This window comes from Calonectris borealis, chromosome Z, assembly GCF_964195595.1.
Source record: "Calonectris borealis chromosome Z, bCalBor7.hap1.2, whole genome shotgun sequence".
Lineage (NCBI taxonomy): Eukaryota > Metazoa > Chordata > Aves > Procellariiformes > Procellariidae > Calonectris > Calonectris borealis.
Window position 1 is genome coordinate 59,719,679 of NC_134352.1, and position 22,507 is coordinate 59,742,185.

At 47.1% G+C, this 22,507-nt stretch overlaps 1 protein-coding gene across 4 annotated transcripts; it reads right to left on the reverse strand.

Annotated features, from left to right (window-relative positions):
- Positions 1-1,107: 1,107 nt before the first annotated feature.
- On the reverse strand, positions 1,108-21,876 carry GCNT4 (glucosaminyl (N-acetyl) transferase 4). Of its 4 annotated transcripts, none has more exons than XM_075136366.1 (4): positions 21,787-21,876; positions 17,047-17,253; positions 3,033-4,337; positions 1,108-2,577 (listed from the first exon to the last, which is right to left on the reverse strand). In XM_075136366.1, the coding sequence occupies exons 3-4, from the start codon at positions 4,334-4,336 to the stop codon at positions 2,484-2,486; spliced, it is 1,398 nt and encodes a 465-aa protein (XP_074992467.1). In that variant the 5' UTR covers position 4,337; positions 17,047-17,253; positions 21,787-21,876; the 3' UTR covers positions 1,108-2,483. The 4 variants fall into 4 exon arrangements, with proteins under 4 accessions (XP_074992467.1, XP_074992468.1, XP_074992470.1 ...); XM_075136367.1 differs by lacking the exon at positions 21,787-21,876 and adding an exon at positions 21,385-21,456; XM_075136369.1 differs by having other exon boundaries at positions 1,108-4,337.
- Between the last annotated feature and the right edge of the window lie 631 nt (positions 21,877-22,507).

Consider the following 22,507-nt stretch of genomic DNA (forward strand, 5'->3'; position numbering starts at 1 on the left):
CCACTTTTCTCACAGAAAGAAAGGTGTTTGTGGATCATGCCTCAGGTCCATTTTCAGCAAAGACAGACCTACCTGTGAAAAGAACAAAGATGATGAAGTCAAAGGTAAATAATGAAGTTGTTACCCACCCCTAATCACTTAACTATGATACAGGCATTGGTATGGCATCTACATTGCTGAATGCAAAGTCAAAAAACAGAGAGAAAATTATTCAAAAGTTAAGGAACTTATATTTTGGCAGTTCTTTTTCCTGGAAACATGGGAAAATGTTGTCCCAGAAAGCTGAAGAATCTTCCTTAGAGATCTGCAAGAGTCCCTGGGACAAAGCCCAAGAAACCCAGCCCAAATTTAGTGTCGATCCTGTCGTGAGCAGGAGGCTGGGCTAGACGATCTTCCAGCCTGAGTGATCCTATGATTTTTATGAACTGCCTTTCTATAAGCCTGAATAGCCTTTAGAGTTACCTTCAAAAACCAGAAATATCTATAATTCATTAGAAAATCAGCACTTCATAAGGTTGCAACTATGCCTGTACAACTTGTACTTCCACACGTACCGCTGTAATGGGTGACGCTGCCACACACTCTGCCATCTCCGCATCCACTTCTTCACTGCCTAGGAAGCATGAGCTGCCTTATTTCAAATTAGTTAAATTATAGGTATCATTCAACCCAATTCAGTTAAAATATCACAAATTTGCATGTTGATTAAAATTATTTACTTGAGTTAAGTTTAATGTGCTGGTGGATTATTTTTATAAATTTATGGTAGAGCAAACCACTCAAATTAAATGCAAATGGGGATGTCTCTATATACATACACAAAGCCAGTTTAACTAAATAAAAAAAATTTAAATGTATCATTAAACATCAGTTTATGTGTACAGAAGGCTGTGGCTTGGCCCTCTGGGATCCTAACATCTCTTTTATTAATCTTTTTCCACGTGGGAACTTTCTACTTCATATACAAGTACTGATGTATGAATCTGTAAATACTGTCAATATTTCATTTTCTATAAAGTGTCTATAAATCACATCAAGTCAGGACAGCCCTGGCAAGGGCCATGACAGACATGGCAAGTCACTGAAGTAAGCAACACACACTTTAAAAATAATCCTCATTTATTTCAGAAACAGTACATCAAAGAAATACTTGACCTGTGCGTCCACAGACTCCATAAATAGTTTGATAAGCAATTAGTACTGTGCAACCAACCCACAACACCTATAGGTTTCAAAGTGCTTAGCAAGATAAAAGAACATCATTGTTCCCATTTTACAGCTGCAACAGCTGAAACAGAAAACTCAGATGACTTGTCTGAGGTCTCATAAGAAATCAGTGTCACACGTGGGGAAAAAGGCCTGCGACTCCTGACTCTCAAACCCAATCTTAAGCCACAGATGACTTGACCATGACTAAATTTATAAACAAAAAGCGAGACCAAAAAATGCCGTGGTTCTTTCAACTCAAATCAGAAAAAAGATTTCTCATGGGTACAAGACATCGTCATTATTGCAGCGATTTGTGGATCGATAAGACCAGATATCCCGAAGTCACTCGTGGGAAGAGGCCCCTTAATAAAAGCCAGATGGCTAGAGAGAGGACAGCGGCACGGAGCAAGCTATACCTCAGGGTCCACTGGAACCACCGAAACAGAACTTGTGGCAGAGTAACATTCCAAAGAAACCCCCAAAATGCCAAGAGGCATTTCTGAGTTGCAAGAGTTTCTGCAGAGACCCCCGCACTAACAAACGCTTCCCTCACGCTGTAGCGTGGGGAGCCCAGCTGCGAGGAGGCTCCCGGGCCACTTCGCTACCAGGAGGCCTGGCAGGGCATGGGAAGCAGAGGCTGTTGGAGAACAGTTGCTCTATGGCTAAACCAGGGCTTCCTCAGGCACCCGTCAGCCTGGGATCGTGGTGGCGCAAGGCCACGAGACTTGCACAGAAAGACACTTCTACACAGGGTCTTCATTTCTGCAGTATGGCTATTCTTATGATTACCACTCAACTTCGCATGTTTTGCATTTCAGCATAGCACCACATTGCTGAACACTAATTAGAAATAGCACTTGTCATCCACTGTATGTAGACGTACTGTCTCAAGAGGACTGGGATTTCACTGGAGGATATTTCTATGGGCAGAGATAGAAATGAAGATTGACCTCTTCTGGCATGGATATCTATTCTAAGGGGCTGCAGAGACTGCCCCTAGGGCACGCTCGTGTACTGCCTTTGAAGAATAACAGTGCATAGTTCTGTTTCAATCAACCACCACCAATTTCATAGGCGTGGCACAGCACCTGAGCACAAGCTTCACAGAAGGAAAAGCAACGCACAGATGAGCTGGGAGAAGAGAACGACGCTACGGACAATGCGGTATCTAAGGATCTTCCTTCCCTTATATCATCCAGTCATATTCACATTGCAAAGATCTTTGTTAGCTCCCATAGATGGGAAGTTTGGGACTTTAGGTGAGGCCCCATGGCTCATTTGGTGTCATGCTGATCTCTTGGTTTTGTCCGTGAGCTGGGCACTTCCAGTTTTCCTGAGGTAGCAGATATAGAGGTGTTTGTTCCATACCTTTAAGAAAAACAAAAGTGAAGGAAAAGGGGAACAGGCAGAGAGATGTGTTGGAGTTTCTTAGGAAAGACGCGAACACATTAAATGTAAAACATGTTTCTGAAATACTCCATTGGGACAGACCGCGCCAGAGCCTCCAAAAGCAAAGCTCACCCTCTCAGAATCACCCTGAAGAACAATTACAGGATTATTATGGCAAGTTACAAAACAGTTAATCAGAGAGGCATGACTTTTCATAAATATATGGCCAGGCACCTGGCTCTCCAGGGCCCTGAACTTCATGCAGAATGCACGTTTCCCTCGCTAACATCCTGCAGCAGGTCAAGGCAGAGGAACTGCAGGCGCTGCACTGTAACAGTACACAGTACTAACAGCAGGGAAGACAGTGCTGCTATAGCGAGGCATTCATAGAATTTATGTGCAGAAAGTATTTATCAGAGGACAAATATACCCACTCTTTCTGTTGTTCTGCCAGTTTTTCTGCCAAGCATTTTACCAGGACAGGATCTACTTTGGAGTCAAACTTGTTGGCGAACCAGTGCCCGTAATTAAGAAGCCATCTTAATTCTGCGGCCCCGTAGATGCAGACACTGCGAAGGTGGGTACCAGTGCAGGGAGGATACAAATGGTCTTCAAGATAATTCCATTTCACCAGACGAGTTTTGCTTTGTAGGTCTGTTATGTCCTGGGCCGACCTTGGAACTTCCCCAGGGACCCCAGGAACACGTAAAAGAGTGGCCCAGAAATGTTCATCAGGAGAGTATGTATCCCTTGACCACTCGAAAAAATCTTTTGCAAGAGAGCTTTCAAGGGTATATTGAATAAATGCTCGGCTTAAAACAAAATAGGCACTGCCTACAAACACTTCAATATTATGAGGTGGCGGATTCTTGGAAATGTTTGTTTTTACAGGCATCTGCATGTATTCATAAGGCACTTTCATAAGTTCATGGTGATAAGTAAATCGTTCTCTTTTGCTACTGCTTGGCTTTATAGTTTCCAGCATGTTTCCTCCACCGAGTTTCTTCAGTTCAGCGACCAACTCGAAATTTGACCTCAAAGGGAAATCTTGGCCACACAAATTAATAACATACTTCCAGGGAACTGAAGACTCCATCAAATCAGACAAACAATTGAAATCTGCTTGCAGCCGTGAAATATGTGCATAGTCCACTGTCTCCAATTTTGATGCAATGAAAATATTGGGGAAACATTTAGCTAGGTTGTTCATAGCAGATTTGAAACTTTTTGCTGCTTTTTGGTCATAATGGATGCAGTAAATATTTTGATGACTGTACAGTGAATGTATGAGCCTTTCTACCATTACCGCATCTTTGTGAACAACCAAAGAATAGGCAATTGGAAAACTCTCCTCCTCTGGAGAAACAAGTTTTAGGTGGTATTTCCTAAGTGAACGATACACATGGCAATCACTCGTCATTGCTATGACATCTTCATCAGCTAAATCAATTATCTCTTTTCTTCTTATCTCTAAACTCTTGCCAATTTCATGGGGATCTTGTTCATATATAGATGAACAATTTATTTCATACTGGAACTCATTTCTAAGGTAGGAATACCTGTTTCTAACGTAAGAAGAAGTGCTCAAGAAGTGCTCAACCAAATAAATGCCCTTAGAGGGAAAGAAGCGTCTTTCGACATGGAGGAGCTTCAGCAGTGCAATCAGCCACCCCGTAACACACAGGATCAGGATCTTCCTTCGTGCGGGACATTTGTAGGGACACTTGCGTCTCTTCATTCTGCAAGAAAACAGAGACATGACGGTATTTTAAATCAGCAACAAAGCATCAGAGACAATTCCAGCCTCTAACAAAGACATGTACACACCGGTCTGTCTACAGCATAAACACCACCTTAGCAAGACAGGGCACTGGAAATCTGCAGTTTCTTAATGATCACGTTAATTCAGAGACAGATTTTACCACAATAATAGGCAAAGATTCCATTCCCCCGAATTAGCTGACTGAAGGCAATAAACCAACTCGGATTTCAGATGATTTCCAGCTAAATAAGAGTGCTGGAACAAGACTCCCACTGTTTATTTTCCAAACCTTTTTTTAATTTCTTATGAGTCACAAACTGAATTACAGCAACCCCTGCATTGGCAGAAACATGACTGTCCTGTAAGTGAGTAGGAAGAATTGTTTATTTTCCCAAGTAACTCCAGGGGATTCAATGGGAGCAGCAAGGGGATCTCCTGTGAGTCTGCAAAGAATGTATGCTTAATGGTAGATATTAGTATTTAAAAAAATAAAACATTAAACTGAAAGCTTTAGAATTTCAGAGCATCCTCATTGTCTCTAACACTGGGGCTGGCCCATGAAGATGTCCAAGGGAAAAGGAATTTCCTTCCTGTCCTCTCCCAACAGGGTCTGACAAGCCCCAAATCCTCCCTGTGTCCAGATTTCTTCTGGAAAATACCGCTAATCTGCCCTGAAGAAAGAGATGGATGAAGACATAGCACTTCCATCCACTGGAATGAGTATATAATGTAACCTTTTGAAGGTAGGAGGCGCAGTAGTGAGCAATAGCGCATCTATCCTGTTCCCTGCCATGTGACACAACCTCGGATGCGACTGCAAAAACACACACATGGCCCCTTTTTATGCAGCAGGGTATTTAATAATATTCCTGTGTAGCAACTTAACAACTGAGGTATTACCACAATAAAAGCGAAATACAGTGATCCTCTTTCCATATAGCTTTGCTTTACCAGCTAAGTGCAAGCAGCATTGTTGCTATCCCTGAATTAAAATAAGACCAGAGTCCACATCCAGGTGCAGCATTAAACTTAGCTCTACTTAGCTTAAACTAAGCTCTACTTTGTCTCTAAATTGAACAGCTCCCAATTTTTTCTTTTGAGAAGAAGCTGTTCCAGAATGCTTCAGAGTGAATAAAATGGTGGGGCCACGAGAAGTGGCTCAGATGTCTGCAGATCCCACATATGCACGTAAAATCAAGATTTGAGGTGTACCTGCAACACTCACTGAAGACTAAGTTAGGCATCTTTAGCATTCCCACCAATGTCAAGTCTTGCAAGCTGCAGCTTCAGTTAAAATGCAGCCTGTCAAGGCAGAGCTGCTTCATTTGTCTGTTGTCCCTGACCTTCCCTTTCCCTGTGCATCTTTCTCCTTGATATTTCTCTTCTGGGGGTGTGCTGGTTTTGGCTGGGATAGTTAATTGCCTTCATAGAAGCTAGTATGAGGCTATGTTTTGGATTTGTGCTGAAAACAGTGTTGATAACGCAGGATTAGTAGCCCAAGGATAAGTCCACACTGGAGAAGGTACACCTTGAAGCATCTGTGGCTGTGGATAAGCCCATGCTGCAGCAGGTACACCTTGAAACATCAGTGGCTGTGCATGAGGTCATGCTGGAGCACCTCAAAGCATGTGGCCATGGATAAGCCCAAAACAGAGCAGGTACCCCTGAAGGGGGGTAAGGCCATGGGTAAGGCCATGGTGGAGCAGGTTTACTTCTGAATGGACTGTGGCTGTGCATAAGGCCACGCTGGAGCAGGTCTATCTCTGAAGGCATTCTGGCCCATGGAGAAGGCCATGCTAGAACAGGTGCACGTCAAAGTGACTGTGGCTGTGGATAAGTCTAAGCCTCAGCAGGTATATCCCTGGAGAGACTGTGGCTCATAGATAAGGCTCCACTTGGAGCAGGTACACCCCTAAGGGACTGCAGTCTGTGGATAAGTCCAAGCCGGAGCAGGGGCAAGGGGAGGAGTTCCTTGCAATGTTAAACCCTATGATCTGGTTAAACCCCATGGAAATATCTTTAAATTGCTGTAACCCTGGGTTTGAGTTGCATGTTATGGGAATTACTACAGCAGGAACCACCTGAACCAATGGAGGAGAAGCCTTACAAGCAGCAGTGCAAGTGCAGCAGCACTGGTGCCCAGTAACTCCATGTAACACACAACCTCTTCTGTCCTGAGGGACCACTGTAACAGATGGAGCCCAAAGTCATGGACTAAATTAACTCAGTGGACATTTTGTGGGTATTTATGGAGATTTTAAAGACATTTTATAGAGCTGGTGATTAATGAGGTCGTATTGGGTAGTGTGGTACCTGAGCATGATGCAAATGGTATGGAATAAGGAGTGGAGAATGTGCTAATTTTGGCTGGAATAGTTAATTTTCTTCATAGTAGCTAGTATGAAGCTATGTTTTAGATTTGTGCTGGAAAGAGTGTTGATAACACAGGGATGTTTTAGTTACTGCCGAGCGGTGCCTACACAGAGCCAAGGCCTTTTACGGTTCTCACCCCACCCACCAGTGAGCAGGCTGGGGGTGCACAAGAAGCCGGGAGGGGACACAGCGGGGACAGCTGACCCCCACTGACCAAAGGGGTATTCCACACCATAGGACGTCATGCTCAGCACATAAAGCTGGGGGGAGAAGAAGGAAGGGGGGACATTCGGAGTGATGGCGTTTGTCTTCCCAAGTCACCGTGATGCGTGATGGAGCCCTGCTTTCCTGGAGATGGCTGAACACCTGCCTGCCGATGGGAAGGAGTGAATGAATTCCTTGTTTTGCTTTGCTTGTGTGCGCGGTTTTTCCTTTACCTATTAAACTGCCTTTATCTCAACCCACGAGTTTTCTCACTTTTACCCGTCCGATTCTCCCCCCATCCCAGCGGGGCCGGGGAATGAGCGAGCAGCTGTGTAGGGCTCAGCTGCCTGCTGGGGTTAAACCACAATGGGAGGCAACAGAAAGGAGAAGGAAATGTCACCTCCTTGTTTCGCCTGGGGGTGCCAGGTATAGAGCAGGGAAGGGAGCAGGGTGAGCCAACACGTACCTATTTTGTACAAGCCAGATCTCAGCAGCTCTCTGCAGGTTTTACAAACAGCCTCCAGGTACGCTAACAAACAAAAAGAAAAACCAGATCTATCTTCCCACGAAGCCAAAAATCCCACCTTCCACCTTAGCCAGCGGGTGCTTTCCTTCACTTCTTCTCCAAAGTAATCCCAGCTCAGTGTCTAATCCAGGTCTCCCCTTTATTTATTTCCTTCCTATACCTATGTTTCTGGAGAAAAGTTGCTCTCAAAAGCCGCTCCTAAGCAAAGCCAGGTTTCCAGCCATGTGACAGAAGCCCTGCGGAGGGGAACCCAGCTAAATGTGCCTCCTTTTTTTATTTGGAGGAAGAAGACCTCTGTGGTGCGATCTCTCTGTGAAGCCGGCCCAGTGGTCTCCCTGGCTACCAAACCCCACCAACTCCTGGTTGAACAGGCATCACCTCATCCAGGGAACAAATCTTCCCTTCCTCTCTACAGCCTTAAAAAGGCAAAAGAGAGCCTGGACAAAGAAAAAGGAGCGGGGAAAAAAGCATATCCTCCACTGCTCTAAAACTCCTCTGTCAGTGGTAGCCCTGGCCAGCTTCCACACAGTGCCAAACATTCTGTTTCTAGGCAAACCAACAAAACAGCCATTGCACCACACTTCCCTGCCTGAAACTACCATTCCTGGTGCAGTCCAGAGTTAGACCAGGATGTGCAAGAAATCACCTGGACACCACCGAGGACTCCCTCTTTGCAGCTGATGAGCAAAGGATCCACACTCAGCTCCCTGAATATTTCAGGGAGCCGAGTGTGGTTTTCAGCACTGCCAACCACAAGACACTATTGTGCCATATAAAGAAATCCAGAAGACTGTGGTGACATGGTTAAAATTCCCTGTGGAGGAAGGAATTAAGGAGCACTGGTGAGAAATCTCAGGTCCTCCACCAAATCACTTGTTTATGGAGGATCTCCCCCTGATCCTGGCAAGCATCTGGTCAGATGAGAGCATTAGGAGCCAGCAATTACATCCACAGCTCCACTTGTTTGTTTGTTGTCTTTTGTCTGTCTGTCTTTTTTTTTTCCCCTCCAAACACAGACTATATCACCATCACCACAGTGGTTCATTCAGAATCACACCATGTGTGACTCCAACCACTCTTAAGCACTCTAACATCTCTCCAGCAGTGGAGTTCACCACTACCAATATCCCACTGTCCCTCCTGCTCCATGCTTATCACATTAAATTCATAGTCTCCTGTTGTTACCTCCGAGGCACTCCACAGCCAGGCTCGGTATAGCGGTACAAGGGCAACAGCTTTGCTCTTTAGGAGCAAATCATTTGCCTGTAACCAGGATGAAGTTAGTTTCTGCAAAAGACCAGGATTTTTTGAGGAACAGTGCGAGATCAGGGAGTTAAATCCCTCAGGACAGAAGGGCCACCACAAACCTCATCAGGTTTTGATTCAGGTGCAAACCTCCTTCTTCTTACCACATGCGCCACTCGAAGCCCCACTCAGACATAGCAGCACGCGGTACACGCAGTCCTCTCCGGAGGAGGAAGGAATGAATGACACGCAGCAGATGGGAACAGGCACCTAGAGCTACCTGAAGCACCTGCCTGGGGTAGCACTGACCAGATGCTACTTCCAGGTATCCTGCTCACGAGTATTTTTTTCTCGGGTGCTTCTATACTATACGCAGGACCAACATTCCCTCTTTTGCACAAAGATTGTATACTAGGAGGGAAGCTTGGCATTGCCATCTTGCCTTGTTTTGTAAAATGTTTGCACTTTCTCTTCTACATGCGAGAAGCCTCCTGAGAAAATTAATGGAGACTGATCCTGTGACCAACACATATCACACAGCTGGTCTATATACACACATACACAGCTTCTAATTTGTAAAGGCACTTACAGCTGGGATGTAAAGTACTGAATGATTCAGAGAAGATAAATGGCTGGTTTTATTTACGCTTTGCATCTCTAATTGCAAGAACAAGAGATGGTCAAAGAAAACAAATGCAATAAATACAAGGGAAACACATTTATGTTGTGTAACAAAACACATGTTCTTACGCAACACTTAATTACAGCCTGTCATAAGGTACCTTAAAGACCATGAGCTCAGCAGGATTCAAGAAGAAATTAGGCAATCAGCTGGCTATTTAGAGTTTCCAGAGCTACCTTCACCAATACATAAATACGGATGGAAAGCTAAATTCCCTGGAACCACGACATCAGGCAATTACCAGCTGCCAAGACTTCTGACAGGAAATTTTTACCAATAAAAACGTTTCTTGTGACCATCACTCTGTTCTCTGAATCTGCTTTTATCTACTTCCGGACCAGAAGAGGGATTGCTGGTTAGATCCATGACGGCAATATTTGTATCCCACACAGAGAATGGCCGGGTTTTCCACTGGTGTATTTCGCTGCTTTTTTTTTAATTTTCTTCCCTGCAAGAAGCTGGTTTTGGGCAGCTTTACACCTTCAAACACTTCCAATCATTCACTTTATGCAACTGTGCAAGCTGCACATTGACAAAAAAGGAGGAACAAGGAGGGTGGTGGAAGAATTTCACACCCTCCTGAAAAAGTTCAGCCACCGGTCAAGTCCTTCCACTCGCTGAACACTGTGATGGCCTTAGAATAAACCCTCCCAAGGGGACCGAGCAAAAGCTGAGCCTTGCCGCTCTCAGATTCAAACTGTTGGTCTTCCCCTCCAAGGCGCTCTCCAGATAGGCTCAGCTGTCTGTGTCTGCCTAAGGCAACGATGCTGGGCTTGCAGGAGGACCAGAAAATACACAGCACTCTTCAAGCAGCCAGTGGAGCTCCACTCCCTCCTACATGCTTCAATCCAGTGCGCACGTCTCATTTTTTGGGAGGCTGCAGAAGAATTCTGCAGCTCTCTTGTGGCTCACACAACGCTCATAAAACCCTATAAAACCCATAAAACCAGAGGATAGGCTTTTTCCCCTGTGTACTGAAAGCATTGAAAGTTATGAACCGAGCCATGGCCAGCTAAAGGAAGCGCTGGGAAGGAAGGCCAAGCTGAAGGTAAAAGCATGCTAGAAAATGCATATAGGACATACATTAGAATTAGACCTTGGTTTCTACTGACGTGAAGCAACTGGGGAAGAGAGAGAGAACATGGATATAAAAACAAAGGAAATAACACATATGTGTCTATAGACACTTAAATATATATTTTGGGTAACACAGCAAAGGTTTGGGGAAGTGAAGCGAAGTATGGCCTGATCACAGGGGAATATCTGTGGAAGACCTGTTGCCTCAATAATCACTTCCAGCTGCTATCAGACAGATGTGCAGAAGTTTACCTTCCTGCAAAAAAATTGTTGCTCCTGCTTGCAAACTACTGAATCTTATTCCAGCAATCTGCAAACATAAATTAACAGCTAGTGAAGCTGCAGATTACTCAGGAGTGTGCAAACCCCTACAGTGAGCACATCACAAATGTGAAAAGCAGCGTTTGCACCCATACACCATCCATAGGCAATTTGCTTGGGTAAATCACAGAGCGTGCTTGATACCAAGCTCATACTGGAAGACTGTCACAGTAGTAGAAGTAAAGGTCACCTATAAAGCCAGAGAAGCAAATTGAACCAGTGGCTATTTCTCTTCGCTTTTACAATACGGATTACTATAACAACACAGAAATGTTGAATTTCTACTGAGAGACCGTAACTGCTTGAAGTGTTAACTGCTTGCAAGGTGAAACCAAAGGAAAGGCTAATTAAAGGTAAATTAGAGCCTGCTCTTAGGATTCTTTTGGGAGAGGGGAAAAAAAAAAGCCTTAAAACAATTCTAATTCTAGCTCCGCTGACTCATAACATTTCTACGCACCACCAGGCACTTACCCTGTGGACTTCCCTAAGCATGCCTTTGGCACGTGGCTAGTCCGCATCTGTCCTGAGCAAAGACTGCAGCACATCACGCCTGTATCCAAGCCGGATATCAGAAAGAAGCAACACCCACAGCACCCCGCTCCTCCCCCTCTCCTTCCCACACCCACCCTGGTGCAGCCCGGGGTCTGGGACTCTGCTTTTGGTTGCTGAGAGAGGGACAGGACAGGATTCAGTATGAGAGCACAGCCCCTGGCCAGTGACTTTCTCTCGTGCCTGCCCTTCACCATCCCATTCCTCCAGAAGTCACCCCGACTCCTGTGAACAGGAATGGGGATGAGTTGGCATGACGAGGCTCTCGAGGAGGGCAGGAGCCCCAGGTCTTCACCAGGCATATGACTTCTGTCCAGATCCTCCCCGAGTTATACAGCCCTTTCACGAACCCTGGTTCCCAGGGAAATTCTCCTCTCCTATCTCTGCACCACAATTTTGCTAAACCTCCCAGATTTTACCCTTTCCGTGTTGGCCAAGAACAAACACCCACACTTGTATCAGTCTGATTAACAGACCCATTATCAATTTGTTACATCAAAGTTTAATCCACGGCAATTCAAACTTACAGAAACATAGAATTATAGAATGGTTTGGGTTGGAAGGGACCTTTAAAGGTCATCTAGTCCATCCCCCCTGCCATGGGCAGGGACATTCCACTGGACTGTTTGAGGTTGTCCCACAAGATCTAGGAATATTTTATACCAGGGAGTAGAAGTCAATGTGGTTAAATTATCACTGGATTTGGCCTTGAAGAAAACCAGCAGAGAACCTGTTCTGTATCCTGGTTGCTGTACGACGCATGTGAGACCCACCTTGACCAACGTTTGTCAAACCAGGCATCTGAGGTCCCTCTGCAGCTGATGGAAAGATATAAGGAACTGCAAAGGACCATCAATTCATCCCAGAGCATGGGCTGCGAGATGGGCTAGATGAGGCATCCCTAGGAAAGTCACTGCCCCAACAAACGGGAGCCGGGACAAGAGCCCAGCTTTAGTGCCAGCACTGCGAGCTCTGCCAGTTCCACCTGCAACGGTGCACCTCTGGCGTGAAGCGTTCTGGGGGTAGCGGCATTGCACCCACGCCTGATCCTCTGCCAGTAACACCCCAGCAACTCCTCCGCCCCAGAGCAGTGCCCAGGAGCAATGGAGAAAAGCCAGCCTGGAAGCTGCTCCAGTCAGCACAAGCCTGAGCCAGCTCGGAGAAGCAAGCTCGCACTCTGGCTGACCTCCAACAGCTCGTATCCACCAGCCCTTCAGCCCTTTTTGAGGCTGCCCCTCTATAAAAGGTTAAAGATGGATTTGAGCAACCCAGAGGTACAGGCAGGTTCCCTTCAGCAGCGCAGAGAAACTGGCAGGCTTTGGGCTCATGGTGCCTCTCTGAAGGCATGTTTCCATTTTACTAAGACCCTAATGATTTACATATGGAGAGCCCTGGTTCCTGAGAGAGCCCAGGGCTTTACTGCTGCTCCTCACACTATTATTTCTGCTGTTTCCATAAACCCCGTGTACCTGGAGTAACAGCAACTCCCAGTCTGCGCAACTCAGTGATGCCAACGTCATTCTTGCACAGGAGGAGTGTACGGCTCCCTTCACCCTGAGCAGGAACAAATCACCAACTCTCACGTTCCTCTTGCTCTGCATGGCAAGTCTTACTTGCAGTCCACACAGTCAACTGCCTCTTGCATCCCTGTATTGGCAGTACAAATCAGAAAATATGAAAACTGACTGCCTTGAGGCAGAAAAGATAGCTGAAGCAGCCCCCTGGCTGAAGCAGCCCCAGCCCCTCCAGAAGCCTCTGTCCTATTTCGCAAATGGCTCCTCTATGGCTATTGGAAACAGCCTTCTTGGTAATAAAGCTGTATCCAAAAAGCTGTTCCTTTAAAGTAACAGCTGCATTATTCAAGGTAATTTTTCTTTAACACAAAAGTCAAAGACCTGTGGGTATTTACATTTTAACATCTACTCTTTTCTCCTTCTCCCCATCTAACAAAAACTCCCGTGGGGCAAACTCAACCATGAAAACGGTGACGGTTCAGACAAGCTACTTTTGATAGAGACCCTTTGTAACTAAAAAGTACCAATTAAGAGTTTGCTTTAACCAGTCCAAAAAGGGCAAATGTGTCACTGGCCTCATCAAAATCTGTGGTCTTTTTCCAATGTTTGCTATGCACTGCAGAGGTGCTCCCAGTTTGTCTGTATTCAGATCGCACTGATTTATTAACAGCTCGTCAACCACTTTGTTTGAGACTACAACAAATTTGTAACTCCCCAGCGCTTCATTCCCTTTCCTCATTGCATCTTTCCTGATACAGCTTGTGCTCCACTAAACACAAGCGCTTCAGTGATTAAAGGTAGAAGCTGCCAGGTGGATCTACAGAGCCCACAAGCTCCCTGGATGCTGCCCACAGGGTGGAGCTGTCATGAACCACCCAGGTCCATCACACGAAGCCCAGAGTCTGGGGGGGCCAAGATGCACCAGAAGCCTCCCCGCAGGCAGAAGGATGAAAATCCTGCTTTGAAGGTTGGGTTTTGTCCAGGGAGGCTGGAGGGATCTCTGCTCAGAGCGGGCTGGCCTCATGGAAAGGGAAAGGCGCTCCAGACAGTGCTGAAAGCCACATGTTCAGTAGCAGGCAGGGCTACCTGAGGAAGCTTGTAACCTGCCTGCCTGCAACAACCAACGCATCGCAACTTTCCAATGTCCACTGGACCCCCTGCTCTGCCCTCTGCCAGTCCTTCCTGAAGGGCCTGTTCAGTAGGTAAGGAAAAGTCCAAGCTCAACCACCAGCTACATTGAGCTACAGAAAAGCAAAAGCCATGGTCTCCCTTAACGTGCAGCCCTATCAAATTTATATTACTACTTTTCTACTTTAGCATTACCCATCAAAGAGGTCTGTGACTCTCTAGAGTTGGCTACAGATGCCACAAACGATTTTTGGTGTCATGCCAGACAGCCAGCTGGCGGGAACCATCTCTTTATCTGTTGTCACGTCAGCTTGGGAGTGGTTAACCCAGCGCGTGGAGTGGCGAGACAGTTGGCTGCTACCAGAATAGGGATTCTTGGAAAATTCAGGCTGTGAGTAGGCAGTGCTCTCTCCTCAGTGGATCTGAAATATATAGTACTTGCCAGAATGCTTCGTGGAGCTTTTGTGCTTGCCACAGAGCAAGAGTTAAGTGAAAAGGTCAAGTCTGAATGCAAGCCCGTGGAAGGAGAGGAAACAGAGACAGTGAATGCAGGGGAGCAGGAGTGCTCCTACCCCACCATGTTGTTACCTCTCCCATGCAGAAGCCCTTCTGCTGACACACAGCATGAACCAGGCCCTTGCTTATCACTTAGGTTAAAAAAATAAAAAGGGAATGGGTGCTGAGAAGGAGCAGCAGAACAGAGGTTGGGAAGAGGAGAACAGAGAGAGGGATCAATGAGGGAAAGTGCTTCCATGTAAGTAGCATTAACAATAACAACAACAAAATCAAACAGAACAGCAAAACAGGTGCTTTCTCTGGCTCGCTACTCCCCCATCCCTCAAAGGCATCTGAGGCAAAACCAGCGTCTACACCTTTCCTTGGAAGCCGCGTCACAGTGTATTTCAGCAACCAACACCGTTACCATAAAATAGCAGGAACTACGGGAACAATTCCCTCTCCTACAGGCAAAAACACTTTGGGAAAAGTTCTCCCTGATAAAATATCTCTGTTTGCTTAATACACACCCACTCACACAGCAATGCAAACTTGGTCGAGTTGTTTGCATGACCAACTCTGCAGAAAGATGCAGTTAGTCCCTTCTGGTTTTCTCCTCTACTCTATACAAATCAAGTCACTTGATGGGTCTCTGGGGAAGGTAGAGAGGACGATGTTCCTGGGAAGCTGGGGAAGAGAAAAGTAATGATGTGCTTAGCTAAGAGGTTTTTCAGTTTTGTGTTGTGTTTTTTTTTTTTTTAGAAAACTATCTGCCTGAATTAAACTTTTAACTCTACTTGGTTATTCAATGCTGCTAGCTGGGAAAGTTAATTTATTCATGTGCTACTGTTTACTGCTGCTAGCTGGTTATTTCCATTGCAAAATTATCTATTGATAGGAATCATGGAGCTGTAGGAGTACTTTTTATTGGCATTAAATCTAGATCAGTTGATTCTATCAAGTTTGTCTGATTTTCCACCCACTTTCACTGCACTGGAGCCTCAGCCTACACCCCTGTAACCTAGCACTGCCCACTACCAGCCTGTTCCACACAGCTCACCCCCTTGTTTTGGCCTGCCTGATGTAATACTTAGATTCCTCTAAATGATGGACAACTGAAGAGCTAAGTAACTACAATTACTTTCATGCTGCCTTATGGATCTCTAATTGCGAGATGTGGAGAAATACGCCGTTGCTTTCAGACCCAAGCCTAATTAAACAATAAGCCTACCAATTTTAAGACCTTGAAGACTTAAAGCAACACAGTACCCTAAAGAAAAACAACAACAAAAATCTACAGTTTACCACAGCCTGTTTTGTGCTTCTGGAGGAGGAAAGACAGCTTCTCACCACGTACATGGGAAACACAGGTTCAGCAAAGATTTGGCGATTATGGGTATCACATACGACTTTGTCCCATTGCTAAACACGAGGACTCTTCATTGCACAGGATATGTGTTTCCTAACATAACCTGCTGTGCTGACAGCAAGTTGTTTTGCTTGTCTGTCTGCCACTCAGTCCCAAATCTCTAGATGTTCTTTAGAAAAGGCTGGATGCTCTTTTCTAGTTGCCTCCAGTACATCAGTGATCCCCATAATTGCAGTAAAATATCTAACATTAATTCCTGCATGTCCATGTCCCAGAGATATGTCGAGGTAAAGGAAGTCTGTGTCTCTGCTCTCTGGCCAGGAAAAGAGGCAAGCGACTTCTGCGGGGTCATGCAGGAAGAGAGCAGCACAAGAGAGAACTGAATGTGACTCCTCTGCATCCCCAACTAATCTGAACTGCTTTACAGTAACTTTTGAAGGGAAGCTGTTCTGGTGGAGGCCCGAACACAAAAATCTCTCAGCAAATCCCTTGGTACATCCCAAACTATTCTGTCCTGCCAGTCAGAAAATTTGCAGCCCTGTTAAAGCAAGGAAGTATTTAGAAAGCCCAGGGACAGTCAGCCATGGAAATCCTCAAGCCTGATTGCTTATACATTGAGTATTTAGATTCTCTGACTGTAAGGGATGGGAGTATCCATGTTTAGCAAGGACTTAATGCACCATAAAGGAGGGGGGTCAAGATAAAAATATTTTAAAATATTAATTAATTATTTTAAAAAACCCATAAACCTTGGTAAATAAGAGTTTACTCACTTCTAATTTGGGGCAATCTAGAGCTTAAGAGCTTCATTCTGACTCATATGAGAGTCTAAAATATCACTACTACTACGGTGGAGAGAGGGTTAACTTTTACCCCCAAAGTACCGCATAACATAAAAAACGGGCCCAAAGGGCCAGAACTTGTGTACGTTGGCAAGGAGTAGCACCATAAAAGAGGGTGGAAGTTTCCTGTTAGACAGGGAGGCAGGGGAAACTGCACCGCGCTGCAGAAAACCTCCCATTAACAGCTCAAAATATTCCTCCATTTCCTTCACCTCTCCACCAAGCTGCTTGCAGACTCTTCTGCGAGCCCCCGCCGTAAATCACCCCCTTCGAGTCAATTCCCCCCACCTCAAAGTCTTCATCGCCAAAGTCACAGCTTGTCACATCAGCAAGATCATTTCAAGGAGAGCTGCAGACCTACCTCCTGGACTTTGCTGTGGTCTCTTCCCCTTGCGGAGCTCTTTAGGACGCTCTGTCCCAGAAGATCGACGCGGGCACGGCCGGCTCGGTGGTTAAACACGGTCCTGGTGTCTGCTCCATCCTGCCGGTGCCCGCAGCCTTCAGCTTTATCGGTGTTTCAAGCGCGTATGAAGTCGGATGTACAGAAGTAGCAGAGACGACATTATTGCTTGCACAGATTATGAAAGAAAAGTGTAATGTTAGCTGAAAAATAGTGAGTATGGCGGCTTTGTGTCATAAACTGTGGAAGACATTATCTGTATAATAAGCATATATTTTTGTTTACTCACATAGCATTTCTAAGCGCCAAGAAGATGGGGGAAAAACACACCATAAAAAGAACAGATCACATCAAAGCAACCTAATTTCCTTCTACGGCAGGGTGAAGAGGACCGGGGGAGAGGCAGGAAAGCGCCCAGATGTGACGAGTCTGTCAAAAGCCTCACCAAGTTCAAGACTCGCACGGTACTTCAGGTACCGAGACTTCAGGTCTCGGAGGCCTTGCTCCCTCCACAGATAAAATAGCTCTGCCACTGAGCCAAGGCCAGAAATTTGGGCCACTGGTATGACCCCCCCAGTCCTGGTGATAGTTTCTGAAACTGTTTAGACACGATGATCTGCATTGCAAGTTCACGTATACATATGTACCTCCTATGGTATACAATGTCTGCGAGCCCCTGCCGTAAATCAAGAAATATATTTTTGTGCTATTATACCTAAGCTTTGTGTGTGTAATGGTTACAAAGGAATTTGAGGAACTAAACATTGTACTATTTGCATGTACCACAAACAAATATGACAGTATTTTCCCTCAAGGAAAGCACAGCAGCAGTACTCCTAAGGCATATGTAGCATTCTCCTCTTCTCCATCCACATTTTGACTAAAGTATTGTGCACACCAGCCTCCTCTTCATCATCAGCCTTCCAGCTCATATGGATTTATAAACTGCACATCTCTGTACTATGGAGCTTATTATTTGTGCTCCATTCTTCAGTGTGGCAGGAGCAGGCTGAATTTCCTAAGCTCCAAAAAGAGATCTGGGTGCCACAGATCCACAGGATCCTGCAGTCCTGACTTAGTTCAATGGGCCCAGGACGGCGAATTCATACAGTGAGAACAGTTTCCGAATTCCCTGCTTAATATTTGGCACCCTCTGTATGCATAAGATGCAATGTGGCATGACAGTAGCTGGGTCAACTTTACCCCTTTTCAGTGTGATGGGGGGGCTACGGTGAGCAATGGTATCAAATGTTATTAATTGATAAAAAAATTAAGAACACAGAAATATAGAGGTTATGGGAATTTCCTGTGAGACAAAAGCTCCCAGCACATGCAAAATTGGAAAAGGTTGCAGACAGATGTGCGTCTTTTGCATAAGATTTAGGGTGCCGACTTATCCTCCCCTGAAAAGCAAGCATGCAGAAAGACCCCCCCCCATCAAACAACAATGCACCACAAAAACGCACACAGGCCAACTGCGCTTCGCAACGTCAATCCAAAAGGAAAAGGTCTTTGATTAGCACCAGGAATCCTGCCCAGGCCAGCAGCTAGCTTCCTGATGTACCACACAAGCCACACCGCCGTTGGGCAATATGACAGAGCACAAGGACGTGTGGGTCTCCAACGGGCTGGTATGTACTCTGTCATCTGCTTAATGATGCATCTGTCTGGGCGTGATGCGATTAGAAAACTCCCCTTTCTTCACAGTTGTCCCTCTTGTACTCAAAGTGGAGGGAACTGCGCGTCGCGCTTGGTCATGTTGCAAATCCTGGTGGAGCCTTCTTCATTTTTCAGTTTTTCCACAAAGAGGTCTGATGAGCCTTGACTTGTTGATAGACTTATGCAAAACTTATCTCTCTTGCTGGATGCAGCGCCCTGCAGTTTATGTTGCAGAAATGAGCTTTCTGTGACTCATGTGTTGTGTCTCTTAGTTCCTTTATCAACATTTCCTGGGAGACCTCAAAAGCTGGAGTCACCGTATGATTCCTGACACCTTTCTGTAGCTGTAACAGCTACACAAACGCTGTCAGCTCCTGCTAGAGTCCTCTTAAGCATCATCTGTTAGTGAGACCAAACTCGCTTCATCAACAGGCATCAGGACAGCCCACACTCCTTACCCACTCCCTACCTGAAGCCACTTTGTCGCCTAGGTACACAGTAACCACCAACACTAACGGCTGAGCAGGTACATCAACATCTCTCCAGTGCTCCGCTCCTAGCTCTGACCAACAGCCAACGCGTTTCAAAATCCCTGCATCGCCCTTTCCTGAAATGTTTCTGCTGAAGTCTGAAAAGGCCCTGTCCTGTTAGTGGACATAAAGCTTCTTGAAATCATTGTGGACACCTGCTGAGGCCCTCAGCCACATCTGGCCAGGCTAAACAGCTGCTGGGCTGACAAGATCCGCGTGATCAACAACCTCTAGACTTACCTGTTTGTTCTCAACCAACGTTTCAACGTTTTCCAGGCTTCCCTGAATCCTACACATCAGCATTCACCAGTTTCTTTATACCTAATGATAGCCCACGGCTTTGACCCTTTGTGCTTTTTTCGTTTTACCTGTGGTTAATTCTTCCCAGCTCACCTGGACTACTCCTAAAGAATTTCAGAGATCTAGTCTCAGCCACCAAGGCATTTCTAAGATGATCATAGACAGCCTGTTGACTGACTAGAATAATTTGCACATATTAGGCCAGAAAATAGCATGAACAGTATAGGTTATCATCCACAAAATCTATAGAACCTGGTACACAAGTGTTTCTGAGTGTCTGGTCCCCTTTCCTGCATCCCCAGTGTAATCCCAGCACAAGGGTTGTGCCAACACAAACAATTCAAACCTGAATGTAACCCTTATCACCATTACTGCTTTTGAAAAAGTTTTAGTCCTTAAGAATTGCCCATTTATATGAATCGTGTCAAAAAGCATTAGCCAGGGTTGTTAGTGATCTTTAAATGCCTTTACAGCTGAACAGCATACAGAAAAATACAGAAGAACTGGACCAAAACTCGTCAGTATCAGATATATAAGACCAAAAACCACAGGTGCACAAATATAGGAGCATTTAACTTCCCTTTCTATGACGTCTCAGAAAAGCTACATGCATGGAAGAACAGGTATATCACATCACATCCATAGGGCCCATTCAGCCCAGGATGTTGTCTCAGAGTACCCAAAAGCAGATGCTTGGAAAGAGGAGAAAGAGCAGAAGGAGAACAAGTACTTTCCAACATCTCCACATGTTCTTTCGGTTTCCGTTCCCTTACAGCTCAGCAGTTTCTAACACCAGGGGTTACAACTTTCCACTTGTCATGAAATTTCAATTTCTTCCATCCAGTTGCTTTTGAACCCACATAAGTTTTCTAACATCCAGTAGACTGGGGCGGGGACAAAACACTCTATAGCTGACCCGAGCATTGTGTAAAAACCCACTTTCTCTTACTTGTTTTCAATCTTTTGCCTTCCAGCGTCACTTGACTGTTGTAGTTCTTGGTCTGAAAGAGAGCAAGCAGCTCTTTCCTGTTCACCGCCTCCACTCCAGTCGCAAGTTTATCTACCATATCTACCCCTCAGCTGTTTCTCTCCCAGGCTATCAAATGCGAAAAGATTATTATTAAGGAAGTTTATTTCTTTTAAAAGGTTACTAGTAAGGAAGTTTGCCTAACTCAAAACAAAACAGGCTGGTTTATGGACCAGATCTTTGGAACAAGTCAGAGGATGTTAAATGGAGCAGATCCTCAGAGGGGACACAGTGGATGAATTAACCTCCAGGGAAGTTCCCCTTAAGGTCTCCTTCCACAAGCCTTACTCTGATATTAGTAAGTCTGTTCACCCCATAATGAGAGAGAAGCTGCTACCGTCTCTCCTTGAGGAAAAAAACATTTTTTTCTGACAGATCCTTGCTGTTCTGTTACTTTTTGCTTCCTCGCAAGGAAAAAGAGCCTCTTTCCATACTAAAGAAATGAGTAAGTTCACTTGGCAAATTAAACACAGCTACAGACTAACGCGTACATTTTTAGCAATCTACTGAAAGACAAGAGAAAAAAAAAACACGAGAGACTTCAGCCAACATCACAACAACCCGGTTCCTGTTACCAAACCACACGTGAAGTTGCTGCAACTGTTGCGCCTCACGAAAAGCTAACGAGGCTGCAGCCGCGGGGCACACCCGCTGCGCGCCGGGCTGCCGGCAAGTGCGCGCCCCCACTTCAGACGCCTGCAGCCGCTTAACCGCTGCCTCCCTCTGTTCCTGAGAAGTAAAATCCCCCCGTAATTAACTTTTAAGACGCACGCGGCTTCTTACCGGAGCTCCCTGGCAGCACCCGCCGGCGCCGGCACCGACCCTCCTCCTCCGCCGGCCGCCCCCAGCGCCGCGCCCTGCCCGGCCCGGCCCTCCCGCCCCCGCGCAGCGCCGCCCCGCCCCGCCCCGCTGCGCGTCCGCGGAGCCACGCAGCTGCCGCAGCTGCCGCCCCTTCCTCCTCCTCCTCCCCCTCCCCCTCCCCCTCCTCCCCCTCCCCAAACTCCGCCGCCGCGGCCGAGCCTCCAAGTTTGCGCCTATGGCGGAGCCGTCCGGAGGAGGCGGGAGCTGCTGCGGCCCCAGCGCGCCGCTCCGCGCAAAAAGTTAGGGCCCTGCTCCGCGGGCCGGGCCGGGCCGGGCTGCCCCGCCGCCGGTGTCCCGGGACGTGCCCACCAGCAGCGCACTCACCGCGGCGGAGCGGAGCGCGGCCGTCCCGGGCCGGCCGCTGCGGGCAGGGCACTCCTCTGCTCGGAGGCGTGTGCGTGTGTGTGATGTGTGTGCACGGACATGTGTGCGACACGGCACCCCATGACGTGGAGGAAAAAGGAGGGGCCGCCGCCCGCCCCGCAACCTGGCGAGGAGGAGGAGGAGGGAGCGGCGGCGAAGTCCCCGGGAGCGGAGCGGGCGCGGCCGCCCCTGCCCAGGAGCCGGCACCTGGGCTCAGAGGAGCGCGGAGCCCGCTGCCCCTCCTGCAAACGCGGCGCAGGCCTGCCCCGCGGCTGCCCTTGCGGAGGCGCTGGGGGCGGCCGAGGCGGGGGCGCGGGTCTGCGCCGCGGCTTTGCAAAGGCTGCGGCCGGGCAGGAGCCCGCTCGGGGGGGCGACAGGACGGGGCCGGGCAGGGCCCCGGTGCCGCCGGCCTGGGTGCGGGCGCGGCCGCGGCGCCTCCGGGGGCGGCCCCGGTTCCTCGCCTTCCCCCTCGGGGCGGCGGCGGCGGCCGCCTCTGCTCGGGGGGAAGCACAGGCGTGCAGGGGGCCGGTCTGCAGCGGCCCCGGGGCGAGGGGCGGGTGGGCGCGGGGAGCCGGCCGCGGCTGCTGCTTTGAACTGCTAAGCTGCGGTCTGGCTTTAAACCTCTGCTAATAGTGAAATAACCTGCCCTTGGACGGGAATATTGCAGTTCCCCAACGACTTC

Coding starts and splice junctions, on each gene's coding strand:
- GCNT4 (XM_075136366.1), bottom strand. CDS start 4,336: ATGAAGAGACGCAAGTGTCCCTACAAATGTCCCGCACGAAGGAAGATC. Junction 2,578..3,032: donor CTGGCAGAACAACAGAAAGA/GTGGGTATATTT, acceptor TTTTTCTTAAAG/GTATGGAACAAACACCTCTA.